The sequence below is a fragment of the Schistocerca gregaria genome, chromosome 3 (genome assembly GCF_023897955.1).
Source record: "Schistocerca gregaria isolate iqSchGreg1 chromosome 3, iqSchGreg1.2, whole genome shotgun sequence".
NCBI lineage: Eukaryota > Metazoa > Arthropoda > Insecta > Orthoptera > Acrididae > Schistocerca > Schistocerca gregaria.
In genome coordinates this window covers 582,552,371-582,579,484 of record NC_064922.1, presented here as the reverse complement: position 1 = coordinate 582,579,484, position 27,114 = coordinate 582,552,371, and the positions used below count along the sequence as shown (strand labels likewise).

The window sequence follows — 27,114 nt, the reverse complement described above, 5'->3', positions numbered from 1 at the left end:
AACAGTGGAGACTTTAGAATGGAATAGCAATCCATCCATTTCATATTGAAGTCTTTATTATGTGTTTTAGAAAGAAGAGTGTTGAAGTTGAGACCACAATAACATTACAAAGAGACAGCACTTACTTCCAGGAGCTGCAACTCCCACTACTGCCACCAGAAACACTTAAAATAGAAAACAATACTCCTAGGTTTCAGAGCAATCATTTCTCAGAGGATAAAGAATGGTGAACTGGAAGGAGGGAAAAGGGGGGGGGGGGGGGTCATTCAGACCCTAGGTTAAGAGGGTCCTACATGTTATGATGGAGTCAGGAAGTCAAAGATGAAGAACTGCCAGAGAGTAAGAGATCAAAAATAGTCAGTTAGCAGAAACTGTGCTAGACTTGTCGAAGACCTGCTCCCCTTCTTCCAATCCCTGCAATGGAAACAATTCTTTGCCTCCAATCCCTCCAATCACATCTTACCTAATCCCAACATTAAACCTTACCCCCTCCTCAACCACCCGCTGGTCATCTTCAAGGAATTCCATACCTCCATCTTGGCATAACCATCCTTCCTCAAGGCCCTTCCTCTGAACACCAACTTTTCAGAAGAAGAAAGAACTGTCATATACAACCTCAAAATAAATCCTGACTTAATCATCCTATTTGCAGACAAAGGTTCTCCCACTGTTGTTATGAATCACAGTGACTACCTTGTGGAAGACCTCTGCCAATTATCTGACTCCTCCACCTACAAGTAAACTCTTCCAGAGTGATCCTATCCCAAAAGGCCAACACAACATCTAACCCCTGCTTAAAGCTTCAGGCCCTTCCCAGAACCTCTCCCCTCAATCCCCTTCCCTTCTCACACCTGTGACACTCTGCGCACCCACCTTCTACATGTTCCCCAAAATCTACAAACCCAACAATCCTCAATGCTCCATTGTGGCTGCTTATTGTGCCCACTGAAAGAATTTCAGCCCTCATCCACTAATGCCTCCAATCAATTGCCTGTAATCTAGCCTCCCACGTCAAAGATACTAACCACTTCCTTCAATGACTCTCCACCATCCCCACCCCTTTACCTCCTGGATACCTACTCATCACTGTTGATGCCACCTTCCTATACACCAGCCGCCCTAATGTCCATGATCTTACCGCTATTGAACACTACATTACCCAACGCCTTTCAAGCTCTAAACCCACTACCTCATTCCTCATACACCTTACCAACTTTATCCTAAATCATGTCTACTTTTTCTTTGCAGGGAAGGGATCCAAACAAATCCATGGAATAGCCATGAATACCCACATGGCACCCCCTTGTGCCAAACTGTGTATGGACCATCTAGAGGAGGCCTTTCTATCCTACCAAAGCCCTAATCTGATTCAGGTTCATTGACAATATGATTTGGACTCGGGGCCAAGACACCCTGTCTTCAGTTCTTCACAACCTTAACACCTTCTCTCCCATCTTCTTTACCTGGTCTTCCTCAACCCAGCATTCCATCTTCCTGGACATTGATCTTCTCCTCTCTGATGGCTCCATCTACACCTTTGTCCACATTAAATCCACCACCCATCATCAGTACCTGCATTTCAATGGCTGTCATCCCTTTCACACCAAAAAAATCCATCCCATGGAGCCTGGCCACCCAGGGATGGTGTATCTGCAGTGATAAGAACTCCCTTACCCAGTATGCTGAGGCTGTCATCAAGACTTTCATTGACAGGCACTATCCCCCATACCTAGTCCACAAACAAGTCACCCGTGCCATTTCTCCTCCCCCCCCTCCCCCTTTCCCCAATTCTCCCACTACCTCCAAGAACCAGCCACAAAGGAATACCTCCTTCATCACCCATTACCAACCCACACTGGATTGGAACAACTGAATCACATTCTTCTTCAGAGTTCCAGTTACCTATCATCATGTCCTGAAATAAGAGACGTCCTACCTGACATCCTTCCCACCCCTCCTGAAGTGGTGTTCTGTCACCCACACAACCCCCACTACTAATCCGTCCCTGCGCCACTGCAGATCCCAACCCCTTGCCACAAGAATCATATCCCTGTGGAAGACTTGGGTGCAAGACCTGCCCAATCCACCCACCAAGCACCTCCTATTCCAATCCTGTCACAGGCTAATTCTTATCCTACCCCATCAGATACCAGGCCATCTGTGAAAGCAGCCGTTTCATATAACAGTTAGCTGGCCATTGTGGCCGAGCGGTTCTAGGTGCTTGAGTCTGGAACCGCACGACCACTACGGTTGCAGGTTCGAATCCTGCCTCGGGCATGGATGTGTGTGATGTCCTTAGGTTAGTTAGGTTTAAGTAGTTCTAAGTTCTAGGGGACTGATGACCTCAGATGTTAAGTCCCATAGTGCTCAGAGCCATATAACAGCTCTGCCGCAGTCATTGCATAACTTTTTATGTTGGTATGACCACCAACCAGCTGTCCACCAGGATAAACGGCTACTGCCAAACTGTTGCCAGGAGCAAAGTAGACCGCCCTGTGGCACTTCACATAGCTGAACATAACTATCCGAGCCATCTGGATCCTTCCCTCGACCATCCTAGCCTCAATCTACACCCTCTCTCTCTTATCACTTCCTCCATATTGGATCTTCCACTCTCTTTGTGTGTTACCCTCTACCAATGCACCCACCCATCTTTCCCTGCGCCTCTGCTTTTTTGTTCCGTTTTACCCACCATCCTGCACCATAGCTTCCTGATGCTACGCATGTTGGCAGTCTGGTCCCTGTACACTCTACCAGACAGCACTCTTGCTCTCTCCACCCTTACACTGCTATCCCTTCCCTTTCCCTAACCCCTCCAGATTGTTGCTTACATTCCATCTGACAGCTACTTTCTGCCCCGAGTTGCTGGAGTCAACGACCATGTGTGCGTGATTTATGCTTGCATGTACAAATGAATGGGGAGTATTTCTCTTTCTTTTTCTGACAAAGGCTGTGGCTGAAAGCTAATTGTAATGTCTTTTAATTGTGTGTGTCTGAAACTTAATGTGTAATTTTTATGGTAAGTAGCAATCAATCTTTTCCTTACATTGCTGTACAATTAAGAAAAAGAAAAAAGGGAAAAGAAGAAGTGGGTGAAAGAGAAAAGGGGGAGGGTTAAATACAGCTGTATGATAGTATAAGAGTATATGTTGGTGAGCAAGTTCATGTCTCAATGGTCCCTGTGGCGATCTATGTATAAGACTTCCTCAATGATAGAGCCATGTCATGTTTGAGTTAAAATTTAATGCAGCATTAACACCAAGAAAATTGTATGTAAATAAAGATAGAAAACAATGGCAACAGAGGTTGAAAGTAAAACTAGCTAACAGAGCCAATGATCTGGAAAAGAGGAATGAGCAATTTATGTTTGTATGTTTATTCTAACAGAAGAGGAAATGGTGAAAAGTGTGAAGCATATTATCATTTACATTTTTTTGCTGCTGCCCACTATTCACATCACCCTTCTTAGATTAGATTAGATTAGATTAGATTAGTTTTTCGTTCCATAGATCCGTGTTGAGGAGATCCTCGCAGATGTGGAACATGTCACCTTTTTTTTTAAAAAAAAAATAAGAAGCTGAAATAACAATAGTAATAGTATAAATATATACAACACATCATTTGTTTCTATTAAAAAATTCGTCAATGGAGTAGATGGAGTTGGCCACTTGTAAGTCTTCCAGGCTCCTTTTAAACTGATCTTTATTTGTAACTGAATTTTTTATGTTTGCTGGCAAATTATTGAAGATGAGTGTTCCTGAGTAGTGGGCCCCTTTTTGAACTAAAGTAAGTGCTTTTAAGTCCTTGTGCAGATCATTTTTGTTCCTGGTATTGTATGTATGATCTGAACTGTTTGTTGGAAAAAGAGATATATTATTTAGGACAAATTTCATTAAGGAGTAAATATACTGAGAGGCAGTAGTTAGTATACCCAGTTCTTTGAAGAGGTTTCTACAAGACGTCCGTGAGTTTACTCCACAAATAATATGTATTACATGCTTTTGGACTCTGAAAACTTTTGTTTGACTTGAAGAGTTACCCCCAAATATTATACCATATGACATTATGGAATGAAAGTAGGCAAAGTGTGCAAGCTTTTTCACTTTTATGTCACCTATGTCTGCTAACACTTGAATTGCAAATATAGATTTGTTAAGGCGTTTCAGCAGTTCTGTGGTGTGCTCCTCCCAACTTAATTTATTATCAAGTTGTAATCATAGGAATTTAAGACTGTCAACCTCTTCTATCTGCTCTTCTTCATACTTTATGCATATGCTGGGTGGAAACCTCCTACAGGTTCTGAATTGCATGTAATGAGTCTTTTCAAAGTTTAATGTCAATGAGTTGGCTTTAAACCATTTATTAATATCCATAAAATATCATTAGCAGATCTTTCTAGAACTACACTCGACATACTATTTATTGCAATACTTGTGTCATCTGCAAACAAAACAAACTCTGCTTCTAGCAGTGTAACTGATGAGAGATCATTAATGTACACAAGAAAAAGCAATGGCCCTAAGATGGATCCTTGTGGGACACCACATGTTATTTCTTCCCATTCTGATGATGACTGATGACTGATGACTTAATTCACTAGTCCCTTGCACTGACACCCTTTGTTTTCTGTTAGTGAGGTATGACTTGAACCATTTTGCAGCACTGCCCGTGACACCATAGAATTCTAATTTATTTAAAAGGATGTTGTGGTTTACACAGTTGAATGCCTTTGACAAATCACAGAAAAAAACCTGCTGCTTGTAACTTGTTATTTAATGAATTAAGTACATTTTCACTGTAAGTGTAAATAGCCTTTTCAATATCAGAACCCTTCAGAAATCCAAACTGTGTTCTTGATAATATGTTATTTGTGGTCAGATGGTTGAGAAGCTGCTTGTACATTACTTTTTCTAAAATTTTTGAGAATGCTGGCAAAAGTGAAATCGGTCTGTAGTTTGACGGCATCTCTTTATCCCCTTTCTTGAATAGAGGCTTAACATCTGCATATTTCAACCAGTCAGGAAATGTCCCAGTTATAATTGACTGGTTACGCAAGTAACTTAGAATTGTACTAAACTCACACTTTCCACCTTTGGAAAGAAGTAGTAAATTAATTGCCACAGATTTTTAAAATTAAATATATGCATTTAATCTGTTGGCCATTAAAACTTCATGACCGGGAATGTTAACAAATCAGTTTTCTCCTGGTGTGGGTACAGAGTATAGTAGGAAGAATACATGATTATATTTTGTAGGTGATTGGGTGATACATGAAGAAATTGGATGACGGATGTGGTTATGTTGTTCCAGGCTGTTTCAACATTTAGTGACTGATGAGTGGTGGTGTGCAAGTCTCTGTCAGCAACCCTTGGCCAGATTCTTTCACTGGATAAAGAGATCTGTAGAACATACTGACCAGGGAAGCAGTCTAACATCCTGTGTATCTTGGTAGCAGAGGACAGCACAGACAACATGTGGTGTCACGTTACCTTGTTGAAAGATAATGTCACAGAGACCTTGCAGATACAGCACGGTACTGGCCCTAAAGCATCAGAAATGCTGTCCAAATTGTCTATGTGAACCAGCAGTGATCGTGTTGTGTACCTTGTGGCACATCATATCATCATGTCTGGTGACAGGCCCATATGATAATAACAAATGCACTCTGGCAATGTTTGTTCTCTTTGGAGCCTGAATCCACAGATATGTCAGTCATGCTGTTCAACCCAGAACTGGGCTCTTATTGTACGAGATGTAGATGACTACAGTCCTACCTATTTTGCGTGGTTGTGCTTCTCATACTTTCTGACAAGTCTTCCGTGACCAAGGGTTCTGGGTCACTTTTCCAAACTCTTCCCATTTCCTAAACATCATCAGTCCTTTTCCTTCATCCCTCTTCCCTCTCCTTCAACTCATCTACCAGAAGAAGGAGCCATTGACTCTGATAGCTTTCAAGTTTTAGTACCTCCACATGTACTTTCTCCTGCCACTGCTTGGTGATTACATTTTTTATCTGTCCAATAACATTAAATTTTTTAAATTGGTTATTTTCATTGATAGATAAGCATGTAGTGCAGTTCATGCCAATTTGATGTGTGTGGTGTGCTGTTCTTATTGAGTTACAATTTTCATCACCAACAGTGTACTTTCACAGATTGTACAGTAGTATTGCGAGGTCGAGGACAGTAGACAGTTGTTTTGAAAAATCTTCTGCTACCATGTCTAGTGAGAGGGAAAGTGGGGAAAGGGTATGAATTTCATTAAGGCAACAATTTCACTAATAGAATAATGTTTGTGAATATTGCTGGTCATATCATAAACACAACCAGTTACTCTCTTTTTTCCAATAATTCCCCATACAGCATTAAATAGTTAAGCAAATTTCCCATTAAGTAAACATTACATTCATAGAGAAAATTAATAAATTTGTTGAATGTGTATTTATGTATAATGTAAATATTTTTTTATGAATTTGCAGATCACTACAAGACATTGTAGCAGAACTGCACGAATATCACAACCGACAAAAGCAGTGGCTTAAATATCAAGAGGATGCGGTGTGGCACCAAGCACCACTTGAACTTAGACTTGCCACTGCAGACAGGCAGTTATTATCTTCATCCAAAAACAGAGGTATGTGTTACAGTCAGATATTTCATGTTGTTCATCCAAGCAGAAAGATAATCAGTTAACTATGTCATTGGATGCTAGATATCCCCTATAGGCTTTGTAGTCAAAGAAATGTTATTATAACATAAGGTTATGTGTGTCATATGTATATTTTGTTGTTCTCCAAAAAATATATTGTGAGGTAATTACACAAAAATAATAAAAATCAGATTTTTTAAATGAAGGCGAATAATATCATGAGGAATTTGTTTACTGGGCATCATTGTCCAACAATATACTATACACTGCATGTCCCAACTGTTTTATTATCGAGTGAGTGAGGTGGCGCAGTGGTTAGCACACTGGACTCGCATTTGGGAGGACGATGGTTCAAACCCTCTTCCAGCTGTCCTGATTTAAGTTTTCTGTGATTTCCCTAAATCACTTCAGGCAAATGCCAGGATGGTTCCTTTGAAAGGGCATGGCCGACTTCCTTCCCCTCCTTCCCTAACCAAATGGGACCAATGACCCCACTGTTTGGTCCCCTCCCCAGATCAACCAACCAACCAACCAACCATTTTTTAGGAGGCGCATTTTAGTATTTCAGTTATATGTTGCTGTTTATTGTACTAAGTGATCTCCACTTGTTTGAAACGTTGAAACTGACTGAGATGGTCCAGTAGCTAAAACACTAAGTTTGCATTTGAGAAGAATGGGCCTCAAATCTTCATCCAGTCTTCCAAATTTCTGCATACGCCCTGGGACAACTGGGAAAAACCCAGGAATTTTTTCATCTGGGAAAAATCTGGGCAAAACACTGGCATTTTTTAGAATTCATGGAATTTTAGTTGTTTTACTTTTCAGTTAAATTTTTCTAATTTTGACTACCTTAACTGATACTATAACGAAGAAATGTACTTTAGTTCATTACTGCAGAATAATTCTATAGCAATAAAACATAAACAAGAGAATGACACCAACATAAAATTTTAGAACATGCACCATTTACAAAAACAAAACACAGTACACACACAAGCACCTGCTTTCATTGCATCTTTCTCATGGGCCTGGTTTCAATGATTGTGGTGTTGTAACTGTTTATATTTGCAACAGGTCACAGGAAAATATTGTGGATAGTGATTTGAGAAGTGTTACTTTCAAAGTAAATTTCCTTTTACGCAAGATGAATTAGTCTATGTATGAGAACATGTGATGTATTTCTTAAGTCACAGAGCATTAGCCTCTCCTTCAAAACTTAACACAGAGGACCTGGCACTTACAAAATTTTGATCCCAGAAGACCAGCCAATTATGCCATTATGTAAAATTTTACTGACACATATGTGTTTGATATCTTAAAAGAGTAACAGAAAAGAGAGAGAGAGAGAGAGAGAGAGAGAGAGAGAGAGAGAGAGAGAGAATACATTTCAAGTTATTTTTTCATATTTCTTTCAGTTCATTCATAGATTACGATTTATGCAATAACGATGGCAAAAGGTATAATTAATGTCAAAAAAAGAAAAAAATTAAAAGTGCAAGGTGAATTCTTGAGCAGTTTCACATGTAATTGGCTTTCCTATGGAAAATTTGAAGTGCTCGATGGAACATGTATCCAGTCAGCTAACTCACGAAATGTTCGGAGCACAGCAGTGAATTTTATAATCATGTTTGTTATGAATATTATGCTGCTGCAATTTAAGCTGTGCACTTAGGATCCTACCCAACCACACCCTCTGAAAAACAACAACAATAACAATAAAAATTAGTGATCAAAATTATATGTGAAAGCTTAGCTTTTCCTGTAGCTATACTGTATGTATGGTAATTTAAACCATTAACTTTTCCTATTCATGTGTTCATGTTACTTATCAGTGATGTAGCTACATTTAGTGTCCTATGCCCTGAATATCTGCTGTAGTTGACTGCCAAGATCATGTGCTGGGAAGTTCTAAACCGGTGTGTAAAACCTTTATAAAATGTGATAAGTTTTACAGTTCTGAGAGAAAGTGTATTGACATTTAAATGGGAAAAAAATTGCTGTGACTAGGGGTATAGTGTTATTTAATCAGGGAAAACGTGTATTTTCACCCAAGAAAAAGTGCTTTTTTTTTTACTGGGAAATAAAGGAAAAATCTGGTAATTCTTTTTTATTGTCTGTTTGTACACCCTTTTTAAGTTTGCCATGGATTCCCTAAATCATAGTGAGAGGGCTCATTTTTAAAGGACATAACCAATTTCCTTCTTCGTGCTTGTCATATCTAAGTTTCTAACGCATCTTTGATGAGCACTTTGTCAAGAATCACAATTTTTTGTCTTTCTACAAAAGCTGAAAGCATCTGAGAGGAAAGACTTTTTAAGACAACAATGAGTTTCAAGAGATGAAAATAAATTGGTTGGTAAAGCAGGTGGAACATTCCCACAATGTTAGAATAATAATAAAAAAAGTCACATAACTAAGCTCTCAGAGTGTGGATATAGCATTGGTGACTGTGTGTGAGTACAATTATATACTATAATTTAGGCTGATAGTACACTTTATTCCCTGAAACATTTGTTTGCTTTATTGTCTCTCGTAGCAATTCCCCCAACATGCATCTCTCCATTGCTTGCTGAGCAGCACTCAATTTTTAAATGGTTTTCACATTGAAAATCAATGCCTTATTGTTGCAAGTTAGGACTGGTAATGCACAATGATTGTAAACTTTCCTTTTCAAGCACTATGAAAGCTAATTTTTGAAAAGCCTTTTAGTTTACAAAAGCACTCCAGGCCATTTTTCTCTTATATTTATTTGTCTTTCTTACAGGCATGATCTTCAACTCCCATAAATACAAATACTCAACTACTTTCAAACTTACCATGTTAAGTTTTTTTTTCATTCATTGTTAAATCTTATCTGCAATAAAGGGAATAGTGCAACCCAGTCAGAAAACAAAGATGGATCATATATGTTCCATTAACATTTATTCCATACTTGTTACCCAGTTAACAGCTGTAAATAGTTCAATTTAATTGAAAACTTCTTGTCTGAGTCCTTTTTCAGTTTTGAATTTTTCATAACTGTCATGTATTCTAATGAATATTACAGCTGAAAATACGTTCCAAGGGAGGTACATCAGTTGAACACGGAATAAAATATCATTGAGATTGTATGTTTCAGTTTCTGAAATCACACATGAGAATACTCACCCCAAGTAGGTATGTTCCCTCTGTACTAATGTGTTAGTGGTATGATGGTAGCAGCCCATCAGCATTGTTTCAGCTTCGTTTTGTGGTCAGAGTAGATGTTGTTAAGATGCTTGTGTATGGAAATGTGGAAGTGAGCCACATTACCATTTGTACCACCACAAGCACATCCTCCAGTGGAGGATTAAGGTCATATGCTGGAACTGCAGACATGCTGTGCCTGTGAGATATTATGGAAGGATGACAGTCTCAAGAGGTGGTCACCAGTAACTGTTATTTACATTGAGTCCCTGTAGAATCATGCCAAACATACGATCTCATTTGAACAGTCTCTCTGATCTTCCCCAGTTTTCTCATTTTTTCCTCCATGGTGACTCTTTCAATCTTCAGACCACTTTGTCCCAGGTTTCTTTGTGACCCTGTTCTTTGACCTCACATTCTACTTCAGTATTTTGTGTCTGTGTGTTTTTCTGTCAGTTTGTATTGGATTGATTTGTGCTCTTTCTAGATCACATTTGACTTGGGTGGGTTGTAACCTGCTGATGTGCTCATAGAAAGTTAACCTTCTTCCTCTGACATATGCTAATAGGCTCTACATCTTCTCTGTGTTTTTACGAGTGAGTAATCTGTATCCTTCTTCTCAACAGATAGCGGAGATACTGAGTCGCAGATAGGCACAACAAAAATACTATCAGAAAGTGAGCTTTCAGCCAACTAGGCATTCATCCGAAATAGACAAAATGCACGCACGCGCACACACACACACACACACACACACACACACACACACACACACACACACACAATGGGAGAGGGAGGGAGAGAGTGAGAGAGTGGCACACACGCATGCCTATCTGTGACTGAGCATCTCCGTTATATGGTGAGTAACAACTACTGTTTTCATCATATTGTTATGTTCCATGTTGCTTTTCATATAGTGTTTTGGTTGCATACAGTATATCAGGTTTTGTACTGTTATATAAAGATTGTTTGAAAACTTGTACTTGCAAAGAATTATTACTTTAATCCGTCATGCATGAACCCACATTCTTACTCAAGATTTTGTCATTCATAGAATACTGCCGGTATTAAAAAAAACTACACGAACGAAGTTCACTTCGAAAGTTGCTCCATGTAATATCCACAACTAATGTTGCTGAGTAGATCATACTGATAAACTGGCCATTCATAGTAAGTGCAAGTATGTATAAAAAAAGAAACAGCGGTGAAGGCAAAACTAATTTTGAATAGAGCTCAAACATAACTAATTATGGAAATAGGGTCAGATCATAGGTACAAAGTGGAATAAACTAGGTCACCACTTTTTTACCTAAGTCAAGCCAGTTGCAGAAGGTGCAGCTTGCAAGAGTAAACCTTCAGTATTGTTGGTTTCATCCATGATAGATTAATGTAATAGTTTTTAGCAAGTCAAAGCCTTTAAGTCATCCTTGTATAATAGCACAAATTTTTAATATTTCAGTTTTTAAATGTGCTGGTTGCACCTGAATATGCGGCTGTAAAACTGTGAAACTAGTAGCGTTATCAATTAAAATCAAGTTTCACCAGCTGTCAGTTGTGGGGGTGTTTTCATTTGTCATACAAGGAGACAATATGGCTGGCCAGTAATTATCTTCTAGAGATGAAATACAGGAAACTATCTAATACACACAATTTCACTGATGGTAAAGTGATATATAGCATGTGCAGTGGTACTTGCTACCCGTTTTGGTGTCAGCTTTAAGCTAAGCACTCCTGGTGTTGTAATTTATATTCCTATTTTACACATATACATTATGATTTCACCATCCAACCCTATCTTTGTCTTCACTACCGTTATTTTCCATTTGGTGTTGTGCCCTTTTTGCCTATTTCAATGTTTTATAGTGTTTTATGTTTTTTTCTCAGTTGGTTCTTCTCTATTGTATGCTTACACTTTCTGTTTTATCAGTGGCTGCTAATTTTTGTTTATTCTGTACTTAGTCTGCTGTTCCCTTATTTTCTAATGGTTTTGGTGAGAAGAGAATCAGTGCAAAGCTGGATTGCGAACTCCACACTTCTCTGGATATGTGGCTGCGTCGATCTCCACAACTTCTTCTCCAAAGAAATAATGCTGGTTAGAGGAACTAACAGATACTCTCTCACTCACTAGGAATAACTCGGTAACATCATACTTTCAGTTCAGTTCAGGTATATTTTCATCTCCACCATTTTCACATAAACATACAAATTCTTGTAAGTCAACTAAAACGACACCCGTTAGATACATTTAAACATAATCACAATTGCCTGTTTTTTTTTTACCAACAGTCACGTTCACTAACACAGCAAAGAATAGCATTCAATTACTCCCTGTCCTCTCCTACAGCATCTGTGGCGCCTGCAGCAAACACTTGTCGGTGCCTCTCGTCTGACGCAGCTCCTGTCTTCCCATGATAAATGTCAGTCCTGCACACACAGACATGTATTGCACAGTAAATAGGCTCTCTCCCACACTTATCTTTAAAATATTGCATGTTCGAGGAGGCAGAAGGTCAAGTGGTTCGAGAATTTATGTGTAAACTCTCAAAGCACTACATATCCCCCTCCTCAATTTCAATTTCTTTTCATAAATCTTTGTACTCTATAGAGCAGGCTTCTGATTGTTGTTTTTCCACTAATTATTTACTCTACTTTGTTTTTAGAACATAAGCCTCTATTTATGATTTCATTCTGCATTACTCTTACTTATTAATCGTGAGGACTTTCTCTTCAGCTATAACCTTAAATTCCAAGCATCATAGACATTTAAATATTTCATCCTATTCTATTTTTTTGTGCTATTTTTTCTCAGTACTGACTAGTATCATTATTCATAGTAGTTTGTATTCTGGAGTAACTCTGGGTAAATGAAAGTGTTCTTTCCGACACTCATAAAACATAATAATGCTAGTGGTATATAGAATTCAAACTTACCAGAATAATCCCTATAACATGTGTGACTTTTGTCGCGATGTTGTCCATTTCCCCTTTTAGAACAGTACCTATACTTTACATATTTTACATTTGGGTTGACCCTATGAGTGCACTCCCTCCTTCGGTTTCGGTTGGTACACCCCTCTTGATTCCTATTTTCCTATGGTACAGGTCAATCCCCTTCTTGGTGCCCCTGTCTGCACAGTACAGGTCAGCCTTTCCTTTTCCATGGTATACATTCCTTTCCCCCTACAATACTTGACAGTTCTCCTCTTTGGATGTGTCAGATCATTGTTTGTGTAACCGTACTTTTTGTGTGTGTGTAAGTGTATTTGTATAGCCTGATTCTTCAGCCTACTTATATAAAATAAGTTGTAGGTTATTGGAAACCATGGAAAATAAGAAGAACTTCAGCGATAGAAGTATATGAATATGGAAAGAGGGAGAGATAGACTGGTACTCAGATGAGAAGTAAGAAAGGAAAAAGTAGAAATGTTTGCTAAGATTGAAGAAGAGAAAGAAGATAGCCCCAAAGACAGGAAACCCTTCCCACCCCCCTTCCCCAGGATCCCTACTTTGCCAGTACGTGAAAGAGAAGCCAGAGGAGGTATGGTCTTAAACATCTCCTACAGAATGTACATTCTCAGCTCCACCGTTGAAGTCCCCCCCCCCCCCTCCCCCTGCCCCTCCCCCGAAACTTAACCCTACGGAACGGCAAATGGTGGCAAATCAGTCACACTTGTTTGCGAGGGTCATTTGGCAATTGTGTAATGATTCAAACAAAATTCCATTTTCTATTAATCTAATGTTCTTTGCAGTTTATTAATCTGCACCCAGGTTTTCATAGACCAACTGGATAAAATATTACTTTCAAAGAATAGCTTATCAAAAATAAGACCTAAATATATGCAGATGGTTGGAAAGACTGGCTGGCTATGCATTACAATTGAGACCACCGCTGACTAGAGCAGAGCATTGAAGGCGACTTTAATATTTATTGGGCACGATCCTCTAACAACCGAGGACAATTTCTTCCAAATACTTGGCGGGCACACTCCTTCAGAGACCGTGTCGGCTGCTATCAACCTTACAATAAAGACCACTGCTGACTAGAGTGGTTTATTAAGGTGACTTAAATACTTATCGGGCACGCTCCTCTAACAACCGAGTACTGAGAACACAGACTGTTCTGGACGTAATTGCAGATATATCAAATCGGAATCCAACTGCTTTTAATGAGCAGTAATAGGTGCTTCAGTCCTTACTCGATATATCAACAAAATTTATCGAGTTGATGACATAGTGTGGAACAGAAGCCCACGTGACACATTTGAGGCAACCAGTGGTGATACAATCACTTATTGCTATTACTACAAGAAGCAGTATGGCCTTGATATCAATGACTTGCAGCAGCCATTGCTTGTCAGCAAAGTAAAGAAAATGATCAGAACCAAGAGGAAACTGAACAACTTATATGTCCCATACCTGAGTTGTGCTTAATGGATGGACTTACTGATGAAATGAGAAATGATTGTAGAGTGATTATAGATACTGCAACATACACATATGTAACACCAAATCAAAGATAGGCATTGTGTGATGTTATCAGACTTCCACACAGGTATGTTTCTCTAAAGGTGGAAAACAGTATAGTATAAGAATTCAAGAATAGATTACTGGATAGTTTAAGATTTAAAGGGAATCCGGTGCAAGAAAAACTAGCACAAAAGAAACACCGAAAACAACTCAAGATCCGATGGTCGTCACTCCGCCCATTAACACAGAACACTAGCATCTGTGGGGGACATACAACTTTATATCTTTTACATTGTATTTTCCTTTTTCTGGTCCTGTTATAGGATCTGCTAAAAGTAAGGCTTTCTTTGGGATGCATTACCAGCTGTACTCGGTAAGGTCCTTCATACTTTCCGAAAAATTTGTGTGTCTCCTTCTTCAGGCCAGAGCTCTGAAGATGCTGTTTTATGAGAACTTGACCTTGTATTGAGGTTCATTAGCTTCCTCATTATGTCTACTTACTCATTGTTGTGCCCTTTCAATCAAGTTCTTAGAAACTATTGTCTGATTAAGTTGGTAATCAACAGTAGGTTGTTGCAGCCAAGAAAAACATTTAACAAGAGGTTCTGCCACAAAGGGTTTGCTTATTACTTCCAAAGGGGTTAATCCAGTTGATAAATGTGGTAATTAATTTAAAATAAGTTCAAAGTCTTTAACTTTTGTTGCCCGTGACATATGTTTTTCATAGTAGTAGGTGCGGCATAATTTCTCAATTCCTTTCATAACCCCTACACACGGGTTGGAAGATGAATTATAGTTGGAGATTAATACTTGATGAATATCTTCCCAAGCTAGAAATTCTTTAAAATTGTTAATAAAAACTGAGATCCATTATCAGTGAGAAACCATTTTGGTTTTCCTACCTCCAGAAAGTATTGTTGAAGACAGTGAATCACAGTTGGTGTATTTGCTTTCTTCAATTTAACATACTTCAACCAATACGCTATGACGACAAAAATGTACAACACTCCTCTCTTTCCTTCCAGAATTGCTCCATAGAAATCTCCTGCTGTAAGATCGTGTAATGCCTTGGTAATGATCGAATACTTTTTGTATTTGACATAAGTGTTACTCTCTTTTACCTACTGACAAATTTCACAAATCCTAATTAAAGATGCTACCTTCTGCCCCAGCTTCTTAAAATAATAGAACTTATTCATATGTGCTATACACTTCTTTATTCCGAAGTGTCCATATCCCGTATGAACATACCACACAATGTCAACCTCCATTAACTTCGGAATACATATGCGCCACTGTTGAGATGTTATACTGTCTCTCCAAAATAAATTATGCCCTATAATTTTCCACCTACCTACTTGATTAAGAGGTAAGGAATTCTTGTTACACACAGCATATATTTCTGTAAAGTAGGTATCATGGTGGATGTTTTCAGTTATTCTTCAAGCCATATTTTGTACCCTGTTATATGGATATTCTACTGTCAAAACATTAATCAAAAAAATTGTGCTGGGCCCTTCCATATGTTTTAATTCTTTCATGTCTATATGTAACCTAGACAAAGTGTCAGGTGCAATATTTTCAGAACCTTTTATATACTGTATTTTAATGTCATATTCCTGAAGGAACAACAGCCACCACATTAATCTCCTATATATATATATATGTGTGTGTGTGTGTGTGTGTGTGTGTGTGTGTGTGTGTGTTTCTGACGCCCATACTAGTGTTTGGAATTTTTGGATACCCCATACTATTGCTAATAGTTCCTTTTCTGTGGCTGTATAGTTTAATTCATGTTTGTCGAGACTCTGGCTAGTAAAAGCTATAGATCTGTGATTTGTACTTTCCAGATCCCACTCTCCTTGGAAAAGTTCTGCTGCTATACCATAGTTGGATGCATCTGTTGAAATTTTCAATGGCTTTCCCATAACCAGATGGTGTAATATGGGTGATTCAACCAGTGCTCTTTTTACATTTTCAAATGCATCATTGGCCTCTTGGTCCCAAACCCACGGTATTTCCTTCCTTAATAAATGTAAAAGTCTTGGGTTGTTCAGCTGTTGACTTCGTATATATCGTCTATAGTACTCGGCCATTCCGATAAATCCCTTCAATTGTCTTATGTTTTTGGGGGATGGGCACTCCTTAATGCCCTTTATATGTTCCGGATGTGGTTTAATTCCTTGCACTCCTGCGATATGCCCTAAAAACTTAAGCTCTTGCCTCACAAAAGTGTGATTTAGACAATTTTACTGTAACTCCTTTTTCTTTAAACCTTTTCAGAGTTTTACTCAAGGTCAGGCAATGCTCTTCCCAGGTAGATGAGATTACGAGTATATCATCTACATATATTATTAAATCCTTTAACGATTCCCTTCCTAACGCCTTGTCTATTGCCCATATAAACACGGACACAGTTATTTAGCCTGAAGGCAACACATTAAAATGATATGATTTCCCATCAAATAGAAATGCTGTATATTTCTTTGATTCAGGATGTAACCGAATTTGCCAATATCCAGCAGTCAGACCCATCTTACTAAAATACTGTGCTTCCTCAAATTTGGACAATAATTCATCAATGTTAATGGGTCTGTCTCGTTCTATCTATATATGCATATTCAAAGTACGCACATCTAGTACCAACTGCACACCTCATGCAGCCTTTTTACTACTACCAAGGGGTTATTCATGATGCTAGTGCTACGTTCTGTTATGTTATTGTCAATCATTATGTCAGTTACTTCCTTAACTGCTTCTTTTAAACTTACTGTATTGGATAAGCCTTACAGAAAAATGGAGTACTATATTTGATTTTAAATTTCCATACATAGTCACTAATACTACCTGGATGATCAGAAAATACCATTTCATATTCCAATAGAATTTTAGATAAATCTAATATTTGTTCACTGGTTAATATTGGTGATTCATTTGTTTTGTTTTGTATGTCAGCGTGTTGTGCCACCTGACTTAAGTTATCAGTCACTGGTGACAATCGTTCAGTAGCAGTTAATCTCAGACATCGACTCTCAGTTGTTTGTTTACTAATATAACTGTCCGTCACAAACTGTAGGCAATATTTGTAGTCATCTTTTCCAAAATAAAGAAGATTCTCCTCCTCAAAATTCAATACAACGTTAAATTCTGATAAAAGTTTAGGCAAAATAGCACATCCCTAGTGATACTTTCCACTACTAAAAGTGTCTGACGAAATGGGATATTCCCAATGTTGCAGTTCACCTGCGTCTTGTGTTTTACAACTTTGCTCTTGTTATAACTTCAAGTTGAACAAATATATTTCAAGGAAGATGCAATACGTGAAAGTCTCAGATCAAGTAAACAGAGTAAGACGTGTATACACTTTAACAGTCAAATCATAACTGAGTCTAAGTCTAGCGGCCACTGGCTGGTTGGCCACTTAGGTGGCGCTGCTGCTGTATGGTTGGCAGACAGTGCCACATGTAGAGAACGCGGGTAACTGCGCGGCAGCACTGTGAAAGATCAGCAAGTCACAGCACTTTTCCCCCCCTTTGAATTTTTTGCACAGGTCTTGATGGAGGTGGCATGTAGATTGTTAAAGTCCATAGGTGTTGTTTGACTGGCCGTAAAGCCTCGAGGAGGCGGCTTCCTGTACGGACGGAAGTGTCCCCGATGATAACGGGTCGAGATGACAGGAGACATGGGGGTCGAATCTGCTGAGGCCCTGTGCACCAATCTGCCTGTTGCGGCAAGTCCAGTTCTTATAACAGGAGACATGGGCAATGTGTCCGCGTCCGTAAGGGAAGGAGGCGAGTAGAGTTGCTCTGACAGATGATGGTCATCTGTTTCCTGCATGGACACGTCGCCTGGTGGCGTCAGTTCTTGTGCTGGTACCGATATGATGGTGAGAGGACTGTGTTGTGAGTAATTGGAGATTCCAGTATCCCGAGTGTCAGGTAGAGCTGAAGGTGTTGTAACGGCATCCGGAACAGGCATTGCCAGCACACGAGGCCAGAGCTGGTCCGAATGACACACTGCAACATCTGTGTCCATCTGGATTTCATACAGGCATTGGCAGACGGAGTCTGGAGTTTCCTCAGCTGAGCCTTAAATGTGTGGACCAGTCTTTCAGCCTTACCGTTTGACTGTGGATGGAACGGAGGGGCCGTGACATGCATGACGCCATGACGGGCACAAAAATCAGCAAAATTGGAAGAGGTAAATTGCGGACCATTATCAGTAACAAGAGTAGAGGGAAGGCCTTCAAAAGAGAAAATGTGAGCTAGAGCATTGGTGGTTGCCACGGTGGTAGGCAACATGCAACGGAAAATGAAAGGAAAGTTAGAGTAGGCGTCAATAATGAGAAGCCAATAAGTACCTAAAAAAGGTCCCACAAAGTGAGCATGAATACGCTCCCAAGGCTTCTCAGGCAAAGGCTATGGTGACAAGGATGACTTTGAGGTGGCGGCCTGTGACGCACAAGGGCTGCAGGCAGCGACCATGTGTGCAATTTCGGAGTCAATGCTGGGCCAGTACACATGACAGCACGCCAGAGATTTTGTGCAAGACACACCCCAGTGCCCTTGGTGAAGGAGGTGCAAGACCGAAGCACGCAAAGCTGCAGGTACCACAACACGCGGCGAAGCATTTTCGGTGGAAAGGAGAAAAACACCATCCCTAGCCGTGAGGCGGTAATGCAAAGCGTAGTAGTTCCGCAATGGATCAGAAGTCTTAGCAGATGGACGATCTGGCCAACCCTTCGGAATAAAGCATAAAACCCGGGAGAGGGTAGGTCAGAACCCGTAGCAGCCGCCAGCTGTTCCCCGGTGATGGGGAACCCATCCACAACCCGCTGCTCGGCAACATCCAGATGGAAACGCAAAAGTTCATCCCTATTGAATGCCAGATCAGGACCCATGGGAAGGTGAGACAGTGCATCAGCATTTGCATGTTGAACCGTCGGCCGGAAATGAATCTCATAATTGAAACGAGACAAGTAAAGAGCCCAACGCTGGAGGCAGTGTTCAGCCTTGTCGGGAAGTGACGTTGATGGATGAAACAAGGAAACAAGTGGTTTGTGATTCGTAACAAGATGAATTTTGGATCCATAGAGAAAAACACCAAACTTATGAAGAGCATAAATAATGGCCAAAGCTTCTTTTTCAATTTGAGAATACTTTTGTTGAGCATCCGTGAGCGTTTTGGAGGCATAAGCAATGGGTTGTTTAGAACCGTCAGAAAGGACTGCACCGAACCTGTATTGAGAGGCGTCCATGGCAAGAACAAGATGTTGGCCAGGTCGATAAGTAGCCAGGCACGGGGCCTGTTTCAACATAGTCTTCAATTTCTGGAAAGCCGCATCGCATGACGTGGACCAGTGAAAAGGCACATTTTTATGCAACAGGCGATGCAACGGCTGAGCCACCGAAGCAGTAGATGGTAAAAACTTGTGGTAGTATGCTATTTTCCCCAAGAAGTCCTGCAGTTCCTTAACAGATGTAGGGCGAGGAAGGGCATTGATCGCAGCAACAGTTTGCTGAAGCGGACGAATACCATCCCGAGAGAGTTGAAACCCCAAGTACGTGATAGATGCCTGAAAAAATTTTGATTTCTGAACATTAAACTTAAGACCGGCAGTCTGTTAGACATGAAAAAGTGTGCGGAGATTTTGATGATGTTCGTCAATGGTGGAGCCACTGACAACAATGTTGTCCTGGCAAGTTATACACTCAGAGACAGTGGACAATAATTGTTCCAAGAATCGCTGAAAGAGAGCAGAGGTGCTGGCAACCCCGAATGACAAGCATTGGTATTGATAGAGGCCGAAAGGCATGTTAAGGACCAGAAACTGCTGGGAAGCAGCTTCGAGAGGAAGTTGATGATAAGCTTTTGACAGCTCAAGTTTAGAAAAATACTGGCCTCCAGCTAGTTTAGTGAACAGTTCTTCAGGTCGAGGCATAGGGCAAGTGTCGATAAGGCATTGAGCATTTACAGTGGCTTTGAAATCGTCACAGAGGCGAATATCACCGTTTGGCTTAGCAATGACAATGACAGGAGAGTACTACTCACTGGAAGTGACAGGAAGCAAGACCCCTGAAGCAGTGAGACGATCCAGCTCCCGTTTGACCTGATCACGAAGGGCCACAGGAATGGGCTGAGCCCGAAAAAACTTAGGCCAAGCAGTGGGTTTCAGCATGATATGAGCTTCAAAGTCATTTGCACAGCCTAACCCAGGAGAAAAAAGAGACGAAAATGTCGTCAACAAGGAATCCAATTGAGCATAAGGAATAGCATCCGAGACGATAGTGTCAGAGACATCTATGGAGAACCCAAATACGCGAAAGGCATTGAAACCAAAAAGATTATCCATGTTACTATGGTTGACCACAAATATGAGAACAGTGCGAACGACAGATTTGTAAGATACCTCAGCATCAAATTGTCCCAAAACAGAAATCCTCTGTTTATTGTAAGTCCAAAATTGCCTGAAGATACATCTGAGAATTGATGATAGTGGCAGCGGAACCAGTATCCACCTGCATGCGAGCATCTCGACCCAGTATTTGGACAGTGAGGAATAACTTCCCTGAAAGGGAAGAAGTACAATTAACAGACAACACAGAATCAGAATCAGCGTCATGTTCATGAACATCTTGTATGCGGTTGGATTTGCAAACGGATGACACATGACCATTTTTTTTGCATTTGTGATACACGGCCCAATGTTGTGGACAATCTTCTCATGAATGTTTCGTAAAACACCGTCGGACATGAAGGAAGTTGCCATGGATTTTGCTGCAGTTTATTAGAGGTGTTTTTACAGTTAGGCCGAGGCTGCGCTTGGGAGCGTACTGTGGCCATGTCGGCCAGCGGGGACACGCCACACACTTCATCAACATCGCACAGAGGTTGTATTTCCCTGACGTTGCCCCATGCCTCTATTTGCGCTCCAGCGGTGTGAGAAATTTCAAAAGACTGAGGGATGGATAGGACTTCATCTAGAGTCAGATTTGCCAAATGAAGGGCATGTTGCCTAACTTCTTTGTCGGGTGCCGATCGGATAATAGCATCCCATACCATGGAATTGGCGTAGGATTCTTTGTGAACTTCAGTAACAAATTGACATGTTCTACTGAGGCCGTGAAGTTCAGCAGCCCAAGCGCGATAGGATTGATTCGGTTGTTTTTGACAACGATAAAAGGCAACACGAGAGGCCACCACATGCGTTTGCTTTTGAAAATAGATGGACAGAAGTGAGCACATTTCAGCAAAGGACAAAGACGCAGGATCTTTCAATGGAGCCAATTGTGACAACAATCGATACATTTGAGGTGAAATCCATGAAAGGAACAGAGACTTACATGTTTGTTCATCCGCGATATGAAATGCCAAGAAGTGCTGTCGAAGACATTTTTCGTAATCAGACCAGTCTTCTGCCGTCTCGTCATACGGAGGAAAAGTAGGTAGAGACAACAACGAGAGACGCCCTGCATTTGATGCCGCGACAAAATCACGAATCGCATTTGTGAGAAGTGTTGGCTGTTCTATGAGACCTTGCAATAGTTGCTCTAAAGTAGCCATGGAAACATGTAGGTCAACGATGGAAAAGAAAATTCACTACCTTGTCACGGATCATTATAACTTCAAGTTGAACAAATATATTTCAAGGAAGATGCAATACGTGAAAGTCTCAGATCAAGTAAACAGAGTAAGACGTGTGTACACTTTAACAGTCAAATCATAACTGAGTCTAAGTCTAGCGGCCACTGGCTGGTTGGCCACTTAGGTGGCGCTGCTGCTGTATGGTTGGCAGACAGTGCCACATGTAGAGAACGCGGGTAACTGCGCGGCAGCACTGTGAAAGATCAGCAAGTCACAGCACTTTTCCCCCCCTTTGAATTTTTTGCACAGGTCTTGATGGAGGTGGCATGTAGATTGTTAAAGTCCATAGGTGTTGTTTGACTGGCCGTAAAGCCTCGAGGAGGCGGCTTCCTGTACGGACGGAAGTGTCCCCGATGATAACGGGTCGAGATGACAGGAGACATGGGGGTCGAATCTGCTGAGGCCCTGTGCACCAATCTGCCTGTTGCGGCAAGTCCAGTTCTTATAACAGGAGACATGGGCAATGTGTCCGCGTCCGTAAGGGAAGGAGGCGAGTAGAGTTGCTCTGACAGATGATGGTCATCTGTTTCCTGCATGGACACGTCGCCTGGTGGCATCAGTTCTTGTGCTGGTACCGATATGATGGTGAGAGGACTGTGTTGTGAGTAATTGGAGATTCCAGTATCCCGAGTGTCAGGTAGAGCTGAAGGTGTTGTAACGGCATCCGGAACAGGCATTGCCAGCACACGAGGCCAGAGCTGGTCCGAATGACACACTGCAACATCTGTGTCCATCTGGATTTCATACAGGCATTGGCAGACGGAGTCTGGAGTTTCCTCAGCTGAGCCTTAAATGTGTGGACCAGTCTTTCAGCCTTACCGTTTGACTGTGGATGGAACGGAGGGGCCGTGACATGCATGACGCCATGACGGGCACAAAAATCAGCAAAATTGGAAGAGGTAAATTGCGGACCATTATCAGTAACAAGAGTAGAGGGAAGGCCTTCAAAAGAGAAAATGTGAGCTAGAGCATTGGTGGTTGCCACGGTGGTAGGCAACATGCAACGGAAAATGAAAGGAAAGTTAGAGTAGGCGTCAATAATGAGAAGCCAATAAGTACCTAAAAAAGGTCCCACAAAGTGAGCATGAATACGCTCCCAAGGCTTCTCAGGCAAAGGCTATGGTGACAAGGATGACTTTGAGGTGGCGGCCTGTGACGCACAAGGGCTGCAGGCAGCGACCATGTGTGCAATTTCGGAGTCAATGCTGGGCCAGTACACATGACAGCACGCCAGAGATTTTGTGCAAGACACACCCCAGTGCCCTTGGTGAAGGAGGTGCAAGACCGAAGCACGCAAAGCTGCAGGTACCACAACACGCGGCGAAGCATTTTCGGTGGAAAGGAGAAAAACACCATCCCTAGCCGTGAGGCGGTAATGCAAAGCGTAGTAGTTCCGCAATGGATCAGAAGTCTTAGCAGATGGACGATCTGGCCAACCCTTCGGAATAAAGCATAAAACCCGGGAGAGGGTAGGTCAGAACCCGTAGCAGCCGCCAGCTGTTCCCCGGTGATGGGGAACCCATCCACAACCCGCTGCTCGGCAACATCCAGATGGAAACGCAAAAGTTCATCCCTATTGAATGCCAGATCAGGACCCATGGGAAGGTGAGACAGTGCATCAGCATTTGCATGTTGAACCGTCGGCCGGAAATGAATCTCATAATTGAAACGAGACAAGTAAAGAGCCCAACGCTGGAGGCAGTGTTCAGCCTTGTCGGGAAGTGACGTTGATGGATGAAACAAGGAAACAAGTGGTTTGTGATTCGTAACAAGATGAATTTTGGATCCATAGAGAAAAACACCAAACTTATGAAGAGCATAAATAATGGCCAAAGCTTCTTTTTCAATTTGAGAATACTTTTGTTGAGCATCCGTGAGCGTTTTGGAGGCATAAGCAATGGGTTGTTTAGAACCGTCAGAAAGGACTGCACCGAACCTGTATTGAGAGGCGTCCATGGCAAGAACAAGATGTTGGCCAGGTCGATAAGTAGCCAGGCACGGGGCCTGTTTCAACATAGTCTTCAATTTCTGGAAAGCCGCATCGCATGACGTGGACCAGTGAAAAGGCACATTTTTATGCAACAGGCGATGCAACGGCTGAGCCACCGAAGCAGTAGATGGTAAAAACTTGTGGTAGTATGCTATTTTCCCCAAGAAGTCCTGCAGTTCCTTAACAGATGTAGGGCGAGGAAGGGCATTGATCGCAGCAACAGTTTGCTGAAGCGGACGAATACCATCCCGAGAGAGTTGAAACCCCAAGTACGTGATAGATGCCTGAAAAAATTTTGATTTCTGAACATTAAACTTAAGACCGGCAGTCTGTTAGACATGAAAAAGTGTGCGGAGATTTTGATGATGTTCGTCAATGGTGGAGCCACTGACAACAATGTTGTCCTGGCAAGTTATACACTCAGAGACAGTGGACAATAATTGTTCCAAGAATCGCTGAAAGAGAGCAGAGGTGCTGGCAACCCCGAATGACAAGCATTGGTATTGATAGAGGCCGAAAGGCATGTTAAGGACCAGAAACTGCTGGGAAGCAGCTTCGAGAGGAAGTTGATGATAAGCTTTTGACAGCTCAAGTTTAGAAAAATACTGGCCTCCAGCTAGTTTAGTGAACAGTTCTTCAGGTCGAGGCATAGGGCAAGTGTCGATAAGGCATTGAGCATTTACAGTGGCTTTGAAATCGTCACAGAGGCGAATATCACCGTTTGGCTTAGCAATGACAATGACAGGAGAGTACTACTCACTGGAAGTGACAGGAAGCAAGACCCCTGAAGCAGTGAGACGATCCAGCTCCCGTTTGACCTGATCACGAAGGGCCACAGGAATGGGCTGAGCCCGAAAAAACTTAGGCCAAGCAGTGGGTTTCAGCATGATATGAGCTTCAAAGTCATTTGCACAGCCTAACCCAGGAGAAAAAAGAGACGAAAATGTCGTCAACAAGGAATCCAATTGAGCATAAGGAATAGCATCCGAGACGATAGTGTCAGAGACATCTATGGAGAACCCAAATACGCGAAAGGCATTGAAACCAAAAAGATTATCCATGTTACTATGGTTGACCACAAATATGAGAACAGTGCGAACGACAGATTTGTAAGATACCTCAGCATCAAATTGTCCCAAAACAGAAATCCTCTGTTTATTGTAAGTCCAAAATTGCCTGAAGATACATCTGAGAATTGATGATAGTGGCAGCGGAACCAGTATCCACCTGCATGCGAGCATCTCGACCCAGTATTTGGACAGTGAGGAATAACTTCCCTGAAAGGGAAGAAGTACAATTAACAGACAACACAGAATCAGAATCAGCGTCATGTTCATGAACATCTTGTATGCGGTTGGATTTGCAAACGGATGACACATGACCATTTTTTTTGCATTTGTGATACACGGCCCAATGTTGTGGACAATCTTCTCATGAATGTTTCGTAAAACACCGTCGGACATGAAGGAAGTTGCCATGGATTTTGCTGCAGTTTATTAGAGGTGTTTTTACAGTTAGGCCGAGGCTGCGCTTGGGAGCGTACTGTGGCCATGTCGGCCAGCGGGGACACGCCACACACTTCATCAACATCGCACAGAGGTTGTATTTCCCTGACGTTGCCCCATGCCTCTATTTGCGCTCCAGCGGTGTGAGAAATTTCAAAAGACTGAGGGATGGATAGGACTGCATCTAGAGTCAGATTTGCCAAATGAAGGGCATGTTGCCTAACTTCTTTGTCGGGTGCCGATCGGATAATAGCATCCCATACCATGGAATTGGCGTAGGATTCTTTGTGAACTTCAGTAACAAATTGACATGTTCTACTGAGGCCGTGAAGTTCAGCAGCCCAAGCGCGATAGGATTGATTCGGTTGTTTTTGACAACGATAAAAGGCAACACGAGAGGCCACCACATGCGTTTGCTTTTGAAAATAGATGGACAGAAGTGAGCACATTTCAGCAAAGGACAAAGACGCAGGATCTTTCAATGGAGCCAATTGTGACAACAATCGATACATTTGAGGTGAAATCCATGAAAGGAACAGAGACTTACATGTTTGTTTATCCGCGATATGAAATGCCAAGAAGTGCTGTCGAAGACATTTTTCGTAATCAGACCAGTCTTCTGCCGTCTCGTCATACGGAGGAAAAGTAGGTAGAGACAACAACGAGAGACGCCCTGCATTTGATGCCGCGACAAAATCACGAATCGCATTTGTGAGAAGTGTTGGCTGTTCTATGAGACCTTGCAATAGTTGCTCTAAAGTAGCCATGGAAACATGTAGGTCAACGATGGAAAAGAAAATTCACTACCTTGTCACGGATCATTATAACTTCAAGTTGAACAAATATATTTCAAGGAAGATGCAATACGTGAAAGTCTCAGATCAAGTAAACAGAGTAAGACGTGTGTACACTTTAACAGTCAAATCATAACTGAGTCTAAGTCTAGCGGCCACTGGCTGGTTGGCCACTTAGGTGGCGCTGCTGCTGTATGGTTGGCAGACAGTGCCACATGTAGAGAACGCGGGTAACTGCGCGGCAGCACTGTGAAAGATCAGCAAGTCACAGCACTTTTCCCCCCCTTTGAATTTTTTGCACAGGTCTTGATGGAGGTGGCATGTAGATTGTTAAAGTCCATAGGTGTTGTTTGACTGGCCGTAAAGCCTCGAGGAGGCGGCTTCCTGTACGGACGGAAGTGTCCCCGATGATAACGGGTCGAGATGACAGGAGACATGGGGGTCGAATCTGCTGAGGCCCTGTGCACCAATCTGCCTGTTGCGGCAAGTCCAGTTCTTATAACAGGAGACATGGGCAATGTGTCCGCGTCCGTAAGGGAAGGAGGCGAGTAGAGTTGCTCTGACAGATGATGGTCATCTGTTTCCTGCATGGACACGTCGCCTGGTGGCATCAGTTCTTGTGCTGGTACCGATATGATGGTGAGAGGACTGTGTTGTGAGTAATTGGAGATTCCAGTATCCCGAGTGTCAGGTAGAGCTGAAGGTGTTGTAACGGCATCCGGAACAGGCATTGCCAGCACACGAGGCCAGAGCTGGTCCGAATGACACACTGCAACATCTGTGTCCATCTGGATTTCATACAGGCATTGGCAGACGGAGTCTGGAGTTTCCTCAGCTGAGCCTTAAATGTGTGGACCAGTCTTTCAGCCTTACCGTTTGACTGTGGATGGAACGGAGGGGC

General features: G+C 41.7%; 1 protein-coding gene across 3 annotated transcripts in view; it reads left to right on the top strand.

Moving 5' to 3' along the window:
• Positions 1-27,114, top strand: part of LOC126354575 (tetratricopeptide repeat protein 17) — a 303,403-nt gene that overhangs the window by 120,342 nt on the left and 155,947 nt on the right. For all 3 annotated transcript variants that reach the window (XR_007565351.1, XM_050004319.1, XM_050004320.1), the window contains exon 7: positions 6,479-6,633. Coding sequence is in view for 2 of the 3 variants with exons in the window: in XM_050004319.1 (XP_049860276.1) it covers positions 6,479-6,633 (155 nt within the window). In the remaining variant the exon portion in view is untranslated. The remainder of the gene's footprint in view (positions 1-6,478; positions 6,634-27,114) is intronic.